Here is a 22688-nt window from a genome sequence, read left to right on the forward strand (position 1 = left end):
ACATGGAGCGGGCTATTTTGAATCTTTTTTGGTATGTTTCGTTTAGATTTTGGTAGGATTCTGGTCAGACATGAAGCAAGTAAACCAGTTAATGAGGTGTACGGCATACAATCATACATCATGCCTCTATAAGGCCCGGGATTGTCCATTTTGATGAAAGATTCCCTGCGAATATACTTTTTAGCTTTTAATTTCCCCTTCCATCTGGGAAACGGTGTCTCTTTCGAGGTGATAAAGGAAATTAAACACTCGGCAATTGCTGGTAGTCTTACAAGCGTTACCGATCCGCATTCTGGTTTTGATAATCATGGTGAAATCCTGCGCCTGCGTGGTCTCGAATATTGTTGTCAAAATTGTAATATCCTTTGCACGGGATATTAGTATATTCAGTAACAATACGAACAGGTGCCATGGTGATAACCTGTAACAGAGGGGGCCTCGTTTGTCTGACGAAATAATGATTTATTGTTTACGCGAACGTTTCCTTAATTTGATTTGTGAGCACTTATTACATTCATGAAAATCTTCGAAACATCAATCATTAAATACAGGTAGTTCACCTTACTGATCAGGTTAATTGCTTCTCATACTATGTTCCATACGCGTAAGTTCTGGCACAAATTGGTAGTTTTTACCCGCAACTACCTACGGTAACTACCTACGGATGAGATCTGAAGCCCATACCACTTAATACTGCCGATTTGTTTACGTATTGTTCTTATCCACAATTTGATATCTGAAAATGTTTTGAAAACATGAATCATGAATATGATTAGAGTTGGTGATCCACTTCCTAAGCTTCGATATTAATTCATAACACAGGAAAGGATATATAGAATGTTTTATTTAGTAAAACCTATGAAACTTTATTCCTTAAAGTGCAAAAAAGAGTATGACAACCACATTCCACTTGCAGGTGGAGGGAAGGCCTATTACGCAGCCATATTAAAGATTGGCTAGCGCACAAGCATGAAAGAATGACAAGCCAGTAGCAGGTGAATACCAGCCTTCACTGGTTAACTCAGTCAGGTCCTATTATATTTTCATCATCAAAAATACAACGTGTTTAATTTTAATGAATCAAGTGCATCCAAACAAGACAGCTATCTCAACCCACGAAGTTGTTTTATCACAGAAAGCTTTTGACGTTTGACAAATTTACCCAAAATGTATAACCTCTTGTAAATTGATAACATGAGGTCTTCCCCATTTTACTTCCTTGGACGCATCGAAAAGGTACACAATAGCTTGAACAGTCTTTAAGGATCGACTACGTACTCCGTGTACAGTCACTTCTTTAATACATCGATTAAAACGTAGTTGCAGTATGCATGGTATCAGCAGTGTATTACCGGTCATACACTGCTTACGGTATGTAGTTTGCTTCTGCATCGTCACACAGTCAAACCCCTTGTAAGTTTACTGGTGGATTCATTCCTACTGAATGTCACCTTAGTCTGACCCTTCTTATTGCTGATGGCCGGAAGTTTGGTTCGCTTCTCAGCATTAAGTACTGTCTCTTCAAATATGTCATTACTCGCATCATAGTGGTATTTGAGATCCATCGTTTTCAGAATGTCCTCGTTTATGTTGGTTGATGTGTAGCCCCTACTAGCCATCCGTGGCGTAACGGGCAGGTTCCGAGGGAGGTTGACTCGACTCACCTCCTGTAAAAACATTTATAATTTTTATTATCATCATTGTTCGCCTCGTTTTCCAGTCATGCCGCTCATTTCTCTATGGCGGAGCAACATTTTATATCTGATATAGCCTTCTAAGATTATTCATTTGATTGAAACGTTTAGCTGAAAGACTGTGAGTGGCAATATCAACCCCTTTTATGATCATTAACGCTTATTGCCCTTCTAATCTGGTATTTTTTTACCAATTCGTGGATGCAGTCTCATCGCTTTAAGTCACACTTGGCGTCTTTTTTCCTAGCTTGTTTTCATCAACTATTTTCGGTATCTCGAAGTATGTCAATGCAAGCTTTTCATAACATGGCTTGATTCCCTTATATCGCAGGACCAGCGTTAATTCGACCGTCTCCATACTCTCTTCGTGACTTACCGGAGTGCTAAGAGCATGGTAAGCGGTGCACAGCTTCCCTCCCATCCGTGAAGTCCGCTTGGAGTCGATACCTCCAAAGTGTTCTCTCCGCTCCATCCGACCAAGCTTCTGTCGATAGAAGTCCTTCTCAACTTTGAAACCAAGTAACGTCTGAAAAGAATAAGACAATGGACATCCTTTTCAACTAACGTGCGGTTCGGTTTACTAAGTACAACGACAAATCATTCACAGTCTAATCTTACGGAGTGGAGTTTGGGTCATCATTAAAAAAGTCTTGTCACAAAAATCCTTCTTTAATATTTTGATACTAAAAGACACAAAAAAATAAGAAATCATAAGTATTTATCATGCATAACGACTACTGCAGCTACGCAAATGAAACCAGTGACCTCAGACTAATTCTATTGTTATACGTTGTGTAATAGCGTTTGTTCGCATTTCAACAATGGTAGTTAGCCAATAGGCTTGTATGTGTTCCGCGCATTTTACCGATCTGCGCTATCTTAAGATTGCGCTGCGCATTCTTAGGATCCTACAATTGCGCGGCAATCTCGAATCTTATTACATGTGCCCAATTGGGCGGTGTGTTGACCAAATAAAACAGAACCAATGCGTGCGGATGTGTTGTGAGGGTTTCGCCGAGAAGGAGCTTGAGGTTTCAAAAGGTGTATGTTTCTACGCATCCCTTTTCTCAGCGCTTCTCTCGTTGCTGGACACTACACTCCAACATCTCCGCTCCTCAGTACGACAAGTGAGGAAATACTTTTCGTGTTTTAAAACTTACTTTCTCTCTCGCCCCTTGACCATGATAAGCAATCGTATGAGACCGCATTTTCAATCTGAAATTCTCGATTTCGTGTTCCACATCGATGTCCTCCTCTTCAGCGATCCTCACACTTTTCGCCGCTGATGCTGCTTGGGGAATATCTGGTTCATCTGGTGCAGTCTAGTTTAATAAAATAATATCTATTCTAAACATTTAGACTACATACTACTCTTTTTCCTTTCTTTCAATTGTTCGCCCCTGGGTCATCTTTCTCGCCAACATTCAGCTTGTGAAAGTTGGGCCAAAAAATTGAGCCAAAGACGAATTACACCGGACTCCGTTTCTTTGGAAACATCTTCTGTACTGTGAAACGACATGTAAAGCTTACCTTGCGACCTGTTAGCAACTGCAATTTATATGGTACATAACATAATAAATAGGGTATCTTATAGGGGAAATATTATGATAATGTCAAAACGTTATACTCCCTTAGTTTCAAGTTTTACACGTACTTCATATCAGAAAGGTTGTCTGACGAAAGACCAGAAAAATCGACTTGATTGTGGAAAATGAAGGCTAGTCAAAAGGTTCACTTGGGAGATAAACGATTTATAATGCATTTGCCACTGATCTAAATCAAGGTTCTTTGTCTGACCAATACGGATACCACACAGAACACATACCATATTAGGTCTTTCTGAGAATTCGTCCACTGTTTTCTCCTCTCTTGCCCCGCCGGTTTCCTCCTCCTCTTCACCTTCTTCCTTCTGTTCCGTCACGTTGGCGTCTTCGTTTTCTTCATCAACCCCTTCTCCTGATGTAGCAGGCCTACTCTCTTTGTCATCCTCCTTTAGTGTCTTGATATTGTATTTTCCTAAAAACATTTTAAAACACAACAGAGTTACCTCAATGTCAGTGGTGGTTAAAAATCACAATGATGAACTTTCCATAAATGAACGATTTAATTCGATTCGGGTCGTGGCTTGTATCAGGTGAGGTAGAACAACGTATGGACTAGTTTATGGAATATTGGCATACCGTACGTGATATCAGAGTTGTTCATAGAAAATGTGTTTCATGTTGTTACTCCAGATCAGTTAGAATTTGGATGGCTTCCGGTAACGCACAAAGTAAACGGGTCAACACTATACTACATTAAGGAAGCGGTATTTAAAACACGACACAAGTGACACATGAACAAGGCAACTAGCTCGCTAAAGCAGCTGAACACGGAATCACACAAAAATCACACAAAACGCGCAATGACATAACACAGAAGACTGGAAGCAATTCAAGCATCACAGGGAAATATCTCACCATCAACGGTATGCGGTTTACCCGCCTCGTCAGGCGTTACTGCTGTAAATAATGATAATGACAGAAGGAGTGCAAAATAAAGAAGAGTGTACGTAGAGTACGCGCTGGAAAGCTGGCCAGGATATAGTTAAGCCGAAGAGGGGGAGAAAATGTTTTTTTAGTCATCATTCCGCCTTTTTCTGTGTCTTGATTTAAAGGCGGGAAGTATAGTATGGGAGGTTCTTCAGTTTCCAGGCAAAACATCCGACTGTAGGGGTGTGACATCAGGTGTAAGGTCATGAATGAAACAGTATGTAAGTAAGTGTACAATTATGTATGTTTGAGTTACCTCTTTGCTCTAAGATTGACCAAGGCGTGTCTGGATGTGTCCATGATTTCTTAGACTTGAGATTCCATCGGTCTTTCTGAAAGAGGGAATGAGTAAAGAATTACCAAGGTGAAGATGACTGTATGCGTTATGTATGCGATTGGAGGTTTGACTAGAGACTGAAAACCAACCAACAGCTACATGGGCCTATAAAACATGTTTGGCAAGAAACGTTTTGAGAGTTCACTTAAATTTTACTGACACACGTACCTGCCCAAATGTTCCGACAAAATGACCCTTTAGATTCCACAGCCGTGCTGTCTTGTCCGTAGATGATGAAACAACGAATTCGCCGTCTTCGTGACTTATAAATTCTACACTAACTAACGCAGAGTCGTGGGCCCTCCACCAACACATCAGGGGAGGCCGCTCCGTGATAGTCTGAAAAAAATTAGCATGGTTAAATCCAAACAACTATACGATCGGAAATGGTGAAGCACGTCTCGGTTCAGAAACCAAGACTGGATGGGGAATATTGCATTATCTAAAGTTTAGATGGTCCTTCCAATGCAGTTAGAACCTTAATGATAACCAAACGCATTAAATGACTTGGACTAGATGTCTTAAGGGTCGACAGGGTACTCCCTTACCTCTTCGAGTGGTTCCGTACAGTAGTTTTCGATATTCCAGACTGAGATAAGACCCTGGGTATCTCCAACTACGAGGAGGCTATTGGATTGGTTGGAGCACATGGCGAGGACCGACTCATCCGCACTGTCTGGCGCGTAAAAGAACCCGATGTCATGTTTCTGTCCGTAGACACTCCAGAACCGCAGAACACCGGCCTCACTTGAGATTAGTATTGCACCATCGTTCCTCTTGGCGGACTTGACGCGGCCGGGAAGGAACAGGAGTTTGTCTATGGGTACAGGCTCTCTGGAATGAACAAAACACTCTTAGCTATAACGACAGTGTTACGACAATGGAGACAAACGGATTGCTCGAGTGGATGGATGTGACAAAAGCGCTAGACATTAATCATTTTGAGTACAGATCGATATCTTACGTAGGAAGCTGTGTATTTGCTTGGATTCGTCATCATTTCGCTTAATTTCTTACCACCGTTCATGCTAACAGATACTGATTAGTCGTCATCCTGTATCGACGCAATTTGGTTTAAATCACCTTACCCTTGCTCCGGCCGGCTGTGGGAGGCCCTGTGTCTTGAATTCGGTCTGGATGGGCGTGTTCCAGGACGACTGCTACCGCATTGTACATTAAGCTCGCGGAGTTTCCTCGACCTGTGATGTGAGTAGCGTTAAATGTTAGTCAAAATCATTGATATGCAAACTGGAGGCACACATTTCCACCCTACGGACGCATGGCGAGAGAGCGATAGATTAAAACAGAGAGTAAATCATTTCAAAGAGTTCGGCCGAGGACAGACTCCTGGGGCCTTATGATTGTTTCGAAGTTAAGACATTCGCACGAAAGATCGACGAGGACATTACTCGTAGAACTCTTTTACGAGGAAAACAAATAGAGTTGGTAGATATCTTCACAGTGAGCTAATTTACGAAAGTCATCCAATTTAGTACAGTCACATACAACACCGTCTAGCACTGTTTCACTTACATTCTAGATTGTTGTCCTTTTCGTAGTTTAAAGAAGACCTTTTCCGTTTCCGTGCTCCAAATTACTAGTGCCCCGTCGAAGCTTCCGGTCGCTAGGAGATTTGGGGGTAGGAATGCTACGGCTGTGATGTCTTCTTCGTGTACCTGACCCTCCTTCCACGAGATGTCGGCCTTGATGTACATGTTCTGAAATGAGCAGAGCAAGATCTACGATGAACTAGTTGAAGTTGTAAATACTCTCCTCGTTGATGGTGAATTGAGCTTTTGAAAAACATTCAACATGTTCAAAGGTTTTTTAGTCAATACAATATGCACCACGTGGAGGTTTTCCGGCGAGAAGGAACAATATGAAGGTTTTTCAAAATCTCAAAAACCTTTGAGGGATTTTTCACTACATAGCTCATTCCCAAGGTCACTTGAAGGAAATTGGTGTGAAGTAATGAAATGTACTAAGCAATTACAGAGACGTAATTGAATAAAATGTGAATGAAACTGTGCTCATCATACGTACATCTTGGTCAGCATCGTCATATTTTGTGAGAAGTCTACTCCAGCCTACTGTTAGTATGAGGCGCCTCTCAGCCAGTGGGACAATGCCCGTCACCTCGAGGTCGCCCACTGGCTCCAATTTGTTCAAATTGTGTCCAGTTTGGAAGTTCCAGATCTGAAATAGAAATGTTTTTAAAAACAGTCAGAAAATCAACAATATTTGGAAATAAGTTTTTTTTAAACAAGCATCGTTCCTTTGCATTTAGATCTGACAGAGAGTGCGTGACTTCCTTTAGTTGTAGTGAGAATTGAGTGCGAATTTGATATTCGTCTTACCTTGACTGTTCCATTTCGTGCTCCGGTGATGAGCCTTCTGTCCGATCCATCAAAGCTCATACACGTAATCTCCTCATCTCCGTGTGCATTAGTAAACATGATGGCTTTAACGCCCGTTTCAATGTCCCACACTGCTATCGTCGAATCGTCTGAACCCGTCACAACCTGAAATGTTTAAGGGAACCAGATAACTTCTCATTCTTACATGTAGAAATAAAGATGTTTGCGCTTTTGATAACCGTTAGAAATTTTTTCGACCAACGCAGGTATGTTCCCCTTCAGCAAAATGAAAAACCGACACGAATACATATATCCCTTGCTGTTGTCTTTTTTTCTTCTTATAGCTGCAGTAATCATGAAGTCGTTATCAAACTTTGGGACTGGACGTATATTTCTGGATTGGGTCGATATCTGTCAGAAGAAAAGTCAAAACAGGAACGTTCATGAATAAAGTATTCCAACATTCGCAAGCCTGAAAACTCATCTCATTCTTTGTTAAGTACATACCTGCTTGAAATATGTATTATATATGGCACAACAGAGTTGCGTGGTATGGGTCGTCGGCAGAAAACTGACTACCTCACGAACTTGGCCACATTTGAGCATAGCCAAGTAGTCGTTACTTCCAACTATGAAGGCGTTCTGAGGCGGGGGTTGTAGCCTACATGGGAAGAATCCATGCTCGGGAAGGCGACCCGTGAAACTGCTGGGGAACTTAAGTGTGACAGTCTGAAGGCAGCTATGTTCTTTTACGTCCCATACTTTTATTACCTGCGAATGAAATCGATAGTTTGAGAACTAATTCCTCAAATAAGCAATGTTCACCTTCAATACATAGGATATTTCCCTGCTACATGTATTCGTTATGAATGGAACGTCTTGCTCACTAGCGATGGAGTAATGTCATATCTTCTTGGATCTTGTCACTCCACGCACATTGCAATCATCAGATGATAACAGACAACCATCAAGCGAACTTTCATTGTGTAACTCTTTCCATACTTTATCAATACCTTTATGGAAATGATGAAAAAATTAAACAAACGAGACAAGTGAATTTGTTTGTTTTTGTTTTTCTTTATCTGAAAGGCTATCTCTGCTTCTCATTAAACCATTGAACCAACTTAATAATTATCTATGAGCTTACCCCGTCCCTCGAGTAGCTAAACACTTGAGCAAAAGGTTCGTGTATGACGACATCAATAACTCCCATCTGATGGCCAATCAGAATGGCCATTGGTTTGTTTGGCACATACGGGTTCCAGAGTCGTACTAAGTGATCTGCACTTCCGGTCACGAGGACATTCAGTTGTCTGTTGTAGTCGAAGGTTTCACATCCCTGCAAGATGGAAAAGGTTCATTGATCCTGACAATCATTACAAAACGTGCCAGGTATTTTTTCTTTCCGAAGTGTTGCAGACATGTTTACTTTGAGGCGACTACGATTTATCGGAGTCTTTGGGACGAAAGCCTTAAAGCCATGAAATAGCATAGTTTATCAACACCGCGGCCGAATTTCTTTACCTTTGTCAGTTTGAATATATAAGTTTTCTTCCTCCTGAGAACATCCCAAATGACCACGGAACTCTTTGGGCTAGATGTACAGCTAATGATGTGTTCATTGTCTGGCATGTACTGGACTTTCTTGATCACATCAGGGTGGACGTCGGGCACATATTCGTACAACATACACTTGGCGTGTTTATGGATGTCCTAGTGATAGGTAGGAAAGAGATGTCAGTAGCAGGCAGTTAGAGCTTACAAACGTAAGAAGTAAGAAAATTTGTTAGGTTTTGGTGTAAGAGTGATATTGATTCACCAGTTTGAGCACATTCTATCAAGATGTTTTAACTGCACTTAAACGACAAACACAAAATACAAGAAGAATGTTCAAATTTGTATCCGTGTACGCCAAATTTTGTCCTCGGTTACACACGCTCCAGCACACAGAAATCGATCGAAAGTTCTTGTTCTAGTTCAACTGACAATTAAATCGTTTCACCGTTCAAGACTCTACAATAGGATACTGAAGTCTGAAGTAGGAGCTAGGTTTTCAGCCGAGTCTCAAACATTAAATTTGGCAAGACACAGTGCCAATGGTGAGTGTATACTATGTACATCAGTCAAAACAGTCTAACCCACCTTTACAAATATTTTGAGTGTTCCATGAGTTTCCATGAAGGGTGTTTCAAAAAGTTGTGAAACAGGTCTGAAGAATGTAATAAGACTAATAGCACCGCAGTCGTCACCCCACATAAGGAACGAATCACCATTGGGATTCTGAAAGGGAGAATACATGTACATGAAATTATAGCCTTTGGTGCGTTTGGGGAGAACCAATCAAGGTTTTGTCAATAATGTAAGAATGCGACGATCAGTACTGAGATTGAAAAAGGTATCCAACTTTATCAAATATGAAAGTTAGTCTACCGATGCGAACACAGGGAGATGATGGACATGTGGTCCGTAACTATACAAGGATGAAAAAATGTGGTGAATTGCTAAGATTTCTCGTAGTTTGTTGTCTTACCTTTGTGTCATACCAATAGTCGAGGCAGTTTGGTACGTCTGGTAGAGCTGAAAGATGATGGATCTACATTACAGGGACCCCGCGAACTAATCTATTTTCTTTGAAATAAGTTAATTTTACAGATGGATTCAACCCGTGTGTGGTAGTGGATGCACAAAATTCAGTGGGGAGGGGCTGCATGTCTTTGTAGCCAAATTCTTCGTCCACTGCAATTTCCCGTACCTGAGCGACAGAACACCAGAGGTCTAGGCCACAGTCGTATTCTTGTGAGGGTTTGATTAGATGTAAGTCATTCTAAGCCAAAAATAATTTCAAGAGGGCTTATATTTATTCCTTCACCGGGAGACTTACCATAAAGATGGAACTCCTCGAAGAAGTTTCCCGTGGCCGTCTCGTAGAACCTGATGTCCCTACTGGTCGTGGCGATGGCCAGTTTATGGCAGTTTGGCATGAAGACGGCATCGGTCACCCACATCTTGAAGCGGCGCTTTTTCCCCATTGGGTCCTCGTCGTCCTGGACCATGGTGTAGTTGGACATCAAATAGAGGTGGTTGGCATCCCACACACATATTGCGCCCTCCTGAATTAATGAATAAGTTCACGTGACAAGGCTTTCTACCAATGACACCGGGCCATAACTGGGCAGCGGAGCGGCCAAACGCCCCAAAGGGTCACTGAATAAAACGTGTTTTCATGGCGAGTTTGGCTGATGTTCAGACTGACAGAGGCCAAAATGAGTGCTTTGCTCCCCCCTACCATGACCAAAACGTTTGCTACGGGCATTGATCTTCCAATGGCGACGTACCTAAAACCCATCCTTATTAGTTACAGGCGTACAGAGAGCCTTGTCGGCTACATTAAACACTCGGCCAAATTTCCATGGAGACAATTTCCTCTAGCAAGGTTCTAATACCACGGAAATGCGCTATAAAATTTTCTACTAATGATCTTCTAATAATTCTTGATTAATACTTACTTTACTGAGTGAAACATAACGCGTTGGGTTATCTATTGAGAGTATCTTTGTCGTTGTTTCTTGCTGGAAAAAAACACAAGAAGTGCTAATGGTGCAATTACAATAATTATATGGATGAAAATTGTTACTGTGTGCATGAGTTGAAATTGTCAAGGCAACATGTAGTCAGTGCACATACGCCAACACGCTTAGAAATATAGATTCTGGGGCTTCTGAAAAGGTTTTTCAGGCAAGCATAAATATGCATAACACGACTATTAGTTTTTTTGATAAAATGAAAAACCCCGATTGATTTTTGAGATTGTGAATTACCACTGAGGATTTTGTACAATCTCAAAAACTTCAGTAACGTATCAAGCCGTAAATAGTGTGTAACCAATGAATATCAATTTCTATTTACGCTATAACACTGTAACGTATCATTACTTATTCACAATTATTATTGCAAGAATAGTTTTATTCATTATTTTCCGCGTCACTGCACATCATACTTGCAAGTCGCTCAAAAGGTTTTCTATTTGGCTTGTTTTCTACCAAGTTGGCCAGTGAGACGTACAACGGGGAGGATCGATACTCGATCGAGTTATGTTCCAACGAGTTAAAGACCAACTTATGTCACAGTATGCATATTGCAGGCCCAATGTGTAGAAAAAAAGATATCGACGCATATCATAGTTCTGTAATGGGTACCTGGCTGGTAAAAGAAAATTGCCCCTGACTTACCCTGTTGTGGATACTGTGTCGTATTTTTGGCTCAGATCTGAAAGGGAGCTCCTTTTTCGTCCGCATGTAGTCATTTTCCCGGTATTGTAGCAGCATGTAGGTACAAAACTCCCCCCAGTCGACGTAACCATCTCCCGACGTATCGAGCTGTAAAATTCAATTTAACATCCCTTATACGTGGAATAAACTTGCCGGAGTTGGCAAACAACCTTGGTTAAGAAAGGATCGAAATGAAGAAAATTGTTTCCAGGCTTCAGTGAGAATATTTATCATGGAAATGCAAAGAGCAGAAACATAATTCTGGCCACCAAAGTATCAAACTCAGTAAAAAAGATGCGTTGAGTTAATTTCATTCACGTTACTTTGTGGGGGTGTGTGGGGGGGGGGGGAGTAATGTGGTATCGATCAACTAAGACTGAAAGCTTTTGAAAAACTATATCTGTATGGCATTCCACGCTTGCTGCCAGTTGCCTCTCATTAAAACCATTTGTCATACCTTGGAAAATAGTTTATCCAACTGGTCATTGAAGTCATCGGTGCCTAAAACCTTTGCAATGGTCAGTCGAAATTCGTCGACGTTAAGACAGCCTGGTTCTCGTACCACTCGCCTGTAGTGTGGTATGCTCTCATCTGGTGCAGGGATCTCAAAGTTCTCGAAGAGATCCTCGAGTTTCTTGAGGTGGTGCAGCTTTAGCTGTTCCTCCAGGCGAAGGTTGACGCCATCGCGGTCGAAGCTGAATGATAAGATTAGTACGATGATTGCTGGGGTTATACATGTAATAGAAGATGACTTAACACAGAAATTGAGTTACCATGGTTATGGTGAAGTCGACGCGAACAGTGTTACGTCATCTACCGTAGACTGAGGCCTTCCAGTTTCGAATCGCCGCTGTAAATTAGCTAATACTTCGTTAATATCTGCTGAAATCAATTATTAAAGGCGGATATGTTGCTAAACTGTATTACTGACCTGAAATCGAAAAGAATTGAAAGAGCACGTTCAAGAGCTTCTTCCATCCCTAAAATACTATCCTTTCGTCAAATACCATAAGTTATTCGACTTGGTCCTATTAGAAACAATGCTTTTCAATGAATTACTTCTAAATCCAGAGCAAATTAACATCAGAAAACCTTCAAATGTTCACAAGTCTCTCTTTCTCAGTAACACACGTTCAGGATGCAAGCCATTCTGACATCCACTCGGCAGATATAAATCAAAACTGACCCACCAGACGTAGCCAACACATTGCATTAAAAGCTCCATTAATGGACCTAGCAATAGACCTTTATGTTGAATTCACGGTAATGGACCAAGAGTGTGGTTTATTTCAGAGTTCTTCCGACTAATATTGAGTATCTGACAAAACGTGATATTTGCGTTATTGAGGTTATGAATCTATCGAGTTGTGCTTTGAAAACCTGCAGCCTTGACCCATCGATTATCAAATTGTTATACATGTAAATAAATTGCGGATAGCACTTTTTCAAAGCATCGACAGGCGTTCCCCATATTTATTATGTCATTACAAGTGAGATGTCTACTTCTAAGCGTTTCTGATTTCCTGCAATTCCAATTGAGTGGTGCGGTATCCTAAAAAAATAAACGTTATACAGGCTTACAAGGAACGCTGAGTGGGACTGGATAAGATTTCTCAAGAAATATCTTACCGCTTCCGAAATTTCAGAATATTGGTCAACAGCTTCCCGATCCCAAGTCCGGCATAGTCTATGCTTATACCACGGGCTGTCCCACGTCTTGCGTAATGATTCAACATCCTAGAATCTTCCCCTTAGAACATTTTACTCCGGAAATATATGAAAAGAGGCCTTGAGATGGCCAAGATATGGCTATGTTGTAGCAATTTGGCCTGAACTTGGATATCTTTAAAAGATATCTTCAAAAAAACCCGCTAGAAGTAAGCATATACACTGTAATGACGGAGTACATGGTTTAGCTGTGCACCTCATGTCGAGTGACTTAAAATAGTTGTCCTGGTATCATATGATTTGGTGTCATACCGTGTATAATGGGTTATCTCCGGATTAATAAGATATTTTGGAAATCTTTGTTATACCTTATAATCCCAAACGATATTATTAGGCAGACATGGCGTAACTGTCTTAGTCAATAGAAAGTTCAAACTAGACAATATAATATTTGTTGTTGCTAAAATACAGGATCAACTTGATGCAAAATGCTTCACAGAAGATAAACTGCCTATTTACGGTCAAACAATCTTCAATTGAATCTTATGAGAGCAAACTATCCAAATGAGCCAACAGCCTACCTCTTTAGCCACTGGGCTATCACCGTGAATTTCTTCTTTTCCGCCATTCCCTATCGTGTTCAGGTTATTTTCGGAATCGATATATATATTCAGTAGAATAGCACAATTTTTTTGAGTTTATGGTCCGTACAAGGGTAGCCATCCTGTTCTTGTTATCCTCGAATTTGGTGGCGTATTTATGTCGTTCCCCTGCCTGACCAAAAGCCTTTGTTCCTTTGAACAATGGACCGGTGCAAAGAACCTGACCTTGGTAAGTGATGCTCAGAAAGTTACGGAGTAAGGTACACACAAACTTGCGTGTCTAATTGTGTTACACCAGTCACATATGATTATTTAATATCGAACACTGATGAGATCACGCAAGAAACAAATTACATTTATACGTAAGGAGAGCCACGACAATAGTTACAAAATGAGTATTTTTGTAACCACGATTTTGTGTCATCACGTATCCAGGCAACGAAATTAACTAAGAGTGATGGATGCAAAATTATTGACAGTGATTAGAGTTCCGGGTTACTGAGTTGCTGTTTATAAATGCATATTGCATCGTTTTACATGTAGTTGGTGATCTGGTATCCAACTAAAAGCAACAACAAGTTATAAGAACTATTCTAATTAGGATCTGGTTACACATATGTTACATAGTTATGAGAAGATGCCATAGCATTTACGGTAACCGTTTCGCAATGTCATATTCCTCCCAGCGTTTTAGTTATGATGGTGTTGATAAAACGTATTCCTTTGCGTCTTAGATGGTCATACGACTACGTGACAACCTAGTAAATTTTCCAATAATGATGGCGATATCCAAACTTCACTTTTCGACAGAAACTGTAAAGACTTGTTCAGGCATATGCGTACATGAACAATCTCTGAAGAATCCAAATCAAGAAAAAAAGGGAATATTGGGTCCAAATTGAGAATTTTTTGAGAGTATATCAAAACGACGAAGTTGAATGAACGTCTCGAACTCAAGTATTGCGGCTCGACCAGCACTACCAGGCTACATCCACCAAGAACATTTGCAAACCTTTGTATGCACAATATTTGACAAATTTACTTTTTCTACTTAATTAACCCGACTTGTTCAAAGTGGGTAAACATATCCTTTATTATCAAAACCAAAATCATTACACAATTCAATTATGTTCAGAAAACGCTTTATGTGCGCAATGTTATTCTGGTGTCATAAGGTTGATGTTGTCGCGATTATCAAAAGTCAACAAGTTAACATTGTTGGTTATTGATATGGTTGACATGGTTTTGTGGTTAGAATGTTTGTACTTCACTAATTGACGAACTGACAATTATCTGGGAAAGAACAATAAGTTTACTAATAAACTTAGACTAACTATCTGACTTAGCTGGCTATATTTTTATTCGATTGATTTTAAATTGTTAGTACATGTACATAAATCAATGCACTGGTAGAATATTATTGCGCGGCGTTTCTTGCATTTTGACGGAGAATGGGCTGACATAAAGCACCTGCAACCAAGACGTTCAGACCGATTATTTTTTATATAATTGTATCATCGTTAGATCCATTACAAATATGGTGGGTGCTTTTACGGAAGGTTCTTATGATGCCGCTTACAAACATGACGTTTTTGTCCAGCTCTTGACCTACAAAGATATTTTGGGGTTTTAGATATACATTTTGACAGGACAACTTTCAAAAGTGAATCTTTGGCGGATATGGTACTTAAGGTAAAGTCATTCGACAATGACAGGCAGTTTGACAACACACAATCATTGACCCAGTTTTCAAACATTCCTCGGACTGAATGTTTGAGAGTATTCTATATGCAATGCTACCGAATTACAAATTTTGAATCATCGCGATCTATTGCTTTAGAAGTGCCTTCATGCCTGCAATTTGCTTTTAGCGGTCACCAAGCGCGCACAAATTAGAGAAAGTTTGTTGTGCTTGTGAGCCTTTATGGCAAACGAATTGCTTAAGCAAGAAACACAGTTTTTTGAGGATGACAGTATGTTCCGAAATTAAAGATGAGCAGAACTTTGACCACTTCCTGACGTGATCGGCCAAGTCAAATTGGTACTATCTTTCGGAACACTCAGCAGTTCTTGACAACAGTGCATATAACTGTAGAAACATGTGTCATGTTTACCTTTTCATATTTGCTTAACACGAATTACAAAGGGCAATCTGGACTAAATCGCAGACTGATTGTTCAGTTTTGGAAATATTTGTAAACTGTAAACATAAAAAGTTAGCTGTCGTGTATTCAAACCTTTAGTGCAGATAAAAAATATCAGCATTTTATTTGGCCTTTATCTAATTCGAAACTTTTTCTGCCATTTTGGTCACTAGGTTGTGTATATAAATATATCTTTCTAGCGCAGGTGATTTCTTTAAAAAATGCCACGCCTGCTACTGGTAGATATTAAGAACTGTTGTTACACTGCCAGTGCACTTGGAATTTAGAAAGCGAATAAATATTGGCAATGCACTGCAAGAAGTTCAGAATAGCTCATTTCTCACTCAAAATGGGAAATATGCCTTATTGTGGTCGGTTGGTTGATATGTCTCTCACCAATGGAAATGGAAAGGGAATAGAAAAGATGTCTTCATATTATAAAAAAAATTGAAATACAAAGTTTTTCTATTTACCTTGTCTTCGTCTCCTCCCTATCATGTGCCCAGCTCATATTCTTGGTGCCAATTTTAGTTATGTTTGCTATCCCATATCCTGAGGAGAGATCCTCATTGGGTCTCTTGTTGAAATTCCCTTTCATTTTGATAGAATGACGACTTTGTCTTTCGTCTCTAAGAGATTCCCTTCGCAAATGAGGCATGATACTTTGTTTAGGTCACTTTCACTTGTAGGTTAACCAATGGTTTTGTGCAACAGCCCAGGCGGTCAAATTTCTTTTACTTTGGCTTTGAAAGCTAACTGATAAACCCAACAGTTTAGTCTTCACGGGTTCCTTTTGCGGACGACACCAAATGTTTAGTTTTTATCCTCTGACACAATCGATTTCTAAACGTATATCAAATCGATTGTTAATGTTTTCGTGGCCACCGCTGTGACTGTTTACGCTCCTCCTAGTTCGTACTCCAATCACCTCTTCTCGACTGGAGTCAAAGACCACGTAGGGCTTAACGTGTAAACATGTCAAACGACCCGAAAACCTCAAGCACTCCGAACAGAAGACATCCTTTAAAGCAGTTATGCCCATTGAGGGAAACATGTTTTTTCAAACTGAAGAGATCATTGGTCCGCCAAGTGCAGGTAACGTCAATTAATAGCAACTTTCACAAAAGGAGACCGCATTACATCGATCATAAATCATCCATAACAGTTCAAACTCCTTTGAAGAGAAGTGCCGACACGACTTTCCCTTCTGCATACCAAAATAATGGTTTCACTGAGTAATGTATACCGTTGTCAAATAAAAATGACTTATAGCCGACGGATTTGCATATTGAGACCTGTTCAGATCATTTTCCAGTAAGAGTGTATATAAGGAAAAGCAAGAGTCAATACCATCTCAGGTTATGAAATCAAACTCAGCAACTCATTGCAACATTGTGTAACAAGATTACTTTCAGTAGTCTGTCTCGGTATCCATAACCACCAGACCACTACCAGAAAAAAAAGATAAAATGTTATAATAAAAAAACGATAATCAACCGTTGAAATGTCTTCCTTTCGTGATATTTGATGCGTATTTTATGATCCATTCATATGAAATTTCCTTGTCAGCCACTCTATCTATCGTCCTAGTGTAGATCAATAGTCAGTAGTTTCCTAATCAGCTATGTTGACTACAATTGCAGATTTATACTCATAGACAGTGATTAGGCCTAGTCGAAACAAAAAAAACCCGAATGCATGCCTATCATTTCCGCCACGGAGAGTACAATTCTATCCGTGCTTGACTAGACACTAATCTTTCTTGTCCCAAGAGGCTTCTTTGCTTAAGATTTGTTCAGCATATACGTGTACCGAGGACGCGAAATAGGGAGTCTCCAAATCATGAATCTATCAAATCTACCTGTTCTAATCATGGTACATACCTCAGCTTTCTTGGTGAGGTCATCGTAAAGAGTTATCATCGCCAAAAGGCCAAGAGAATATCACTTGATCACTTGGAAAGGCCAAAGAATTTGTGGTACCGATTTTGGGATATTCAGATACGGAGATAAAACAAAACTATGTCCTTTGTAAGAAATATGAATAAACTAGACGTGGTTTCCAATATCGTGGTACGTTAGTTACTGCCCCCGGGCCAGGATAATATCACGACAGTGTTGGTTCAATAAGGGAACAATGTGGCATCAAGATAATCCCTGTTTTCATTGTCGACCATCAGCAATATCTTATTGTACAGTCAGTCGTGTATCAACAGAGCCGAAAGACTGGGAGATTATCATACCAAGCAATAGGCCTGATAATATCAACAACCGAACACTTAAATAGATATATTGCTAGTTCAAGTTCGCCCGATAGTTCATCTTGTATTACGCGTCCTTTTTAATTGCAAAATTACGTTGAGAAAAAATTGCGGTCCATTAATTGACTATAGATATTTACAGATTTCGTAAAGAAAATTGCCGATTTCTTTGAATCGGCACGAAAGTACGAACATTGAGAACAATGAAGTATTGATATTTGTCAGTTTATACTAATAAAAACAACTCAAATACACTCAACTACATACAAATGGAAACTTAAGATAGCACCGCATCATTCAACTGCCAAACAATCAAACAATTATCATAACAACTTAACACGTTTCAACATCTAATTGTATGATCTTACGTTCTGATATTAGCCATAGTGCTGTACAGAAGTTTCCACAGGCCCTGTTCCTCCGCACTTGCATCGGCACGCGCAACGTTCCTGGCCGTTTGTCCTGGAGGATGCACATTTTTGCTAAGAACCTTTTTGCGCACTTTGAAAACCCTCATCTTATTCTAAAAAGCTTTCAAAAGACTTGTGTTCCTTGTTAAAAATATCAAACCGATTGGTACGAATATATTCCTAGTTTAGTTCACTATTCCCACATAATCGCCTAACTCCCGGGAAGGTCGACCCTCACAGTTACACTAAGGTATACTCCGGGGTTCTGTACCCTATCGTTGCTATGATAGAAGTCTGGTTCAATGATGTTGGATAACCTCAGGTTGGCACAGTGAGCATTGCAAAAATGTCTTTAATTATTAGTTATGTTTACATGTGAATATAAAATTAGGTCTGCGGTTGTATATTCAACAGGTGGAAATTCAACTTGTTAATTATTGCTTAGTTCGAGCGTAATCCAATTATGCAAACCAACGGTAAAAAAATGTTTATTCATCACATTCCAATCAAAAGACAAAGTTTGATTAAAATGTAGATCTCTGTGATAACCAAGGATATTGCATAAAGAACAGGAGCAATTATATCTTGCAGCCATCTGCATATAAGTCCGTATCTGATGACATCTTGGGAAGCTAAAACAGAAATGTGGGCTGTTCGTAGCCATGAGTTGAAACATCTTACCTTGTTTCTATTTTCTGCCCTCCGATATTCTCGAAGCTTTTTCGCCTGTTTCCAAACATTGCGTGCCCTGATGGACCATTCTGAAAGGCAAGTTTATAACTAAATAAGTGTTTCTTAGGTGTTTCTTTTATACCTGAACCATGGGTGGAAGCTTATGTTTCTTGCAAGGTATCCATTTTGAATGCGTTGACAACCTACAAAGAACGAGTATTGACGGCGGCTCACCTGTTTTATAAGGGGCATATTTGATCCAGAATCTAGCAGTGCGAGTAAAATCTCTGTGGCGGGTTATTTCACACCCATGGTAAGGTTCGTGTTATGACTTCGAAACGAAACGAAATAAGGGCCAATGATTTTGCTATTCAAAAATCAATACATAGGATACTGACCAATGTATGTGACACCAGACGTCTAAAATATAGGGCTTCCCAAAACAGATGAAAAAATCAAACAAAGTGAGGATAAGACATTGGTAAAATAAAAGCCCTTAAAGAACCGTTAAGCAAATTCTAAGGAAAATACGTATTCATTGTTTAATGTTCTACTCTGAAATGTTTATGTTAAAATAAATCTGGTACCTACCCTTTAAAAGCACTTATATATATATTTTGTCAGCGCATATAAAGTTTAAACTAACTATTCCTAGATGGTAATGCCACAGGAGCGAGAGACTCTCAAAATCCAAAACAAACTTTCAGCAGTGTCAACAAATGCAAGTCAATTCTTAAGCAATTTATTCGCTTTCACCATCATGATTTTATGCATTAACGACTCTCAAAGATTCCTTACAGTACACGAGAAAGTGCCAATGAAAGTATTCAAGTTTTTATAAGAACCGCCCCTATCGTGCCAGTGTCAATGTTATTATCTTTCATTGAAAATGAATAATTATTCCGAACTGACATACTGTACTCACACTTATTTATCAAAAGCTTTTTCAATGACCTATGGCACAAAGGTAAGTTTAATATCTTGGGGTCATCTTATTTCTGGCGTACACACATCAGACCAGATAGACTCTCAATCATTCATACAGCCTATATCTTTCCTTTCAATAATTACACAAAGAGTGCCCCCATTTCATCCATTAGTTTTCTTAACGAAAATGTACTATGTCTTGCGAACCCTATTGCAAAAGTGGTGAAACAAGACTTTTGGACTCGCTTTGCTCGGTGACATGGTGGAGCAGAGACACCTAGCGAAAAGCTCAAAATATCCAGGTGTCATCACCTCGAGTGTCAGGGGTTAATGTTTGCTTGGCCGGAGATCAGAGCATTTTTCATTAAATATCAACGCGTGTGGATCAAACAATGATGATGTGTATTTGTGATGAAGCAGGTTTCAAAAAACGTACCTTGGTGTTGGTATTCCGGTTCCGCCATGCTGATGTACTCAGGAGACTGTTGGCGCCGCTGCTTCGCCTTGGAAGGGCTGTCAAGCTCCTTGGTAGGCCGAGCCCAACACTCGTTCGCCGGGAACTGCATGTAGAAAGGAAATTGACATACAGAAGAGACATGGTATGATATTGAAACGTTTGAATCGAGGTGGTTGTTATTATCACAGCAGTTCAAAATGCAGTAATCATTATCTACTTCATTGGGTACGTCTGTGCCTGATACCTCTGAGGAAGTGGGATCGAATCCTGGTCACGATCGTCTTCGTGATGTGCTAACTTAAACCGGTGTAGAGGTAGAAAATATCCCCTTGGAAAAACCTATTGTCTTCTTGTTCATATTGTTTATGGTTTTATAGAAGCCATGACCGCCAATAGCTCAGAGATTACAGAACACAACAGAAGCCTTCTTCCCCTGACATTCTATCCTGGGACATTTCAAACTTCTATGCCGGTTGTCGTCTTCCCGGGTTCTCAGTATCTAGCCATTGCGCCAGGGCCAGAAAACCTTCACCAGCAGTTCGATATAGCCTACCTACCGATTCGAATAGATCGGATGCACTCCAGTAACAGACTTGGACCCGGATAGCTCAGCTAGCTTGATGTTCATCCGTCCGGTCATCCTGATCGTGTAAATTCCAAATGAGGTTGTTGAGATCGGTGCGTATCACAATCCAGGACATTCGAATGGTATGGGTATCTAATCACATCACAAATCTGAATTGTAGAGGCCCGTCACTAGTAAAAGTTAAGTATTTCGTTTTGAAACAATCTATGCGTTGTCCTTTACCCATGTTGATATGTCATTATTCTACTTATCACTATGCCGCCTTAACCACCTACCCACGGGGTTATTGACAACGGACATGAACAGGCATTTCACTTGTTATTATTTTATTAGGCCCATAAAAGTGCAGATTAATGCTAATTGGTCAATTTCTATCTTCTGAGATAGCTAATTATCAAAGAGAATGGTCGTGTAGATTGAAGACAATCGGAATTAAGTAGGTATGCCATGAGGTCATTGTCCTTGTTGCTCTAGAGACCACAGTACTGAAATGATCAAGAAATTAGTGGTTCGCGGAATGACACGAATGGATGCATCTAGCTGAAATATTCACCACTTAAACTAGTTGATCAGAATTTTTGACACTAAAATCGGAACACCAATACTATCTAGGCTCTCATTGACAATGCATTAGCTAATTATATCCCTTGGAAAAGCGTCCTCAGAGTGTCAGAGCTGGAAAGTCGGGCGAATAATGTGGCTTGAGGTACACAGTGGCGCTGACATTGCTGATGGCAAGCAGGAAGAGTGCAGGATGTAGAAGTACGTCTTTCCCAAGTTTGGCCTGCAACTCAGTTTTGGTCAAATCAAACTGGGTCCCTTTCCACGACACCCAGTATGTGGTCAAGACGTTTGATAACTTCGAAATCGCTTCGAGGTATCCTGCTACATCGTGCTCATGATTGCCATACTCACCCGGGTATCCAGTGTCACAGGTCCGTCGAAACGATGTGGACAAAGCGAACACCATCAATATCTAGAATTTTTCTCATTAAGAGATCATCCTTCTCTAAGCACGCACATCCTACCAAGTGAGAGTATTTAACTATTCCCAGCCCATACTTCAGCACAACAATCGCGTATATTTTTTTAAGGCATTTATTGTTAGATAAACCAACAGTGGATTGTCATCGAAATATCTCCAATCAAAGTCTGCACTTCAATAGATCTACCGTATAGACATTAGGCACAACTAATGTGATCCCCGGAGGTACACTTAGAGAACTTTTAACTGGTTGTTGTACTAGCTTGCATGAATTACCGAAATATTTTCCTAACTACCAACCTAAGACGCGTCATTTCAGACCTTAAATTTTAAAGATTTTGACGATCAACAAATGTTTGTTTGCATTTGGTCTTGGACACAGAAACCATACACTGATGTACGGTCCGACCGACAGATGTTTTCTACTGTTAATTGGTGAATTACATTCCAAGCAGTGATATTAGCCAGAGAATAACGAGGTGTATTGGAACATATCATTTTTGAAGGAATGGCAAAGTAACGAAGATATGGTCCGTTATAAAAAGATGGCAGTTGTGGCTGGTTCTGCAGATAACTCGATTACTCTCTCTTACTGGATCGCCTGTATTCCATTTGCCAACTGGCAAAACTGTTGATGTGCTTAACGAATCAGATATGATCCTTACGCAATCACAACAATAACGCATCGCGAATGCATTAAAGGAATGATACTAACTGGGGGCTCGAAAGTGAATTTGGTCATCTTCGGCAGACTTTAGTTACGGACTGGTTCGTATTTAGTTTTGCATAA

General features: G+C 40.1%; 1 protein-coding gene across 5 annotated transcripts; it reads right to left on the reverse strand.

Moving 5' to 3' along the window:
• Nucleotides 1–836: 836 nt before the first annotated feature.
• LOC135493582 (WD repeat-containing protein 49-like) lies at nucleotides 837–21058 on the reverse strand. Of its 5 annotated transcripts, none has more exons than XM_064781028.1 (23): nucleotides 20885–21043; nucleotides 20307–20430; nucleotides 18953–19032; nucleotides 11645–11882; nucleotides 11149–11295; nucleotides 10426–10488; nucleotides 9801–10029; nucleotides 9450–9496; nucleotides 9062–9199; nucleotides 8444–8632; nucleotides 8067–8258; nucleotides 7427–7690; nucleotides 6920–7084; nucleotides 6606–6758; nucleotides 6096–6280; nucleotides 5651–5761; nucleotides 5111–5396; nucleotides 4731–4901; nucleotides 4482–4557; nucleotides 3520–3710; nucleotides 3225–3242; nucleotides 2071–2220; nucleotides 837–1667 (listed from the first exon to the last, which is right to left on the reverse strand). In XM_064781028.1, exons 1-23 carry the CDS (start codon nucleotides 20965–20967, stop codon nucleotides 1395–1397), a joined length of 3573 nt encoding a protein of 1190 aa, XP_064637098.1. In that variant the 5' UTR covers nucleotides 20968–21043; the 3' UTR covers nucleotides 837–1394. The 5 variants fall into 5 exon arrangements, with proteins under 5 accessions (XP_064637098.1, XP_064637078.1, XP_064637109.1 ...); XM_064781008.1 differs by lacking the exon at nucleotides 3225–3242 and adding an exon at nucleotides 2855–3016 and having other exon boundaries at nucleotides 20885–21028; XM_064781039.1 differs by lacking the exons at nucleotides 3225–3242; nucleotides 20307–20430; nucleotides 20885–21043 and adding exons at nucleotides 2855–3016; nucleotides 19535–19710.
• Between the last annotated feature and the right edge of the window lie 1630 nt (nucleotides 21059–22688).

Source organism: Lineus longissimus, chromosome 1, assembly GCF_910592395.1.
Source record: "Lineus longissimus chromosome 1, tnLinLong1.2, whole genome shotgun sequence".
Taxonomy (NCBI): Eukaryota; Metazoa; Nemertea; class Pilidiophora; order Heteronemertea; family Lineidae; genus Lineus; species Lineus longissimus.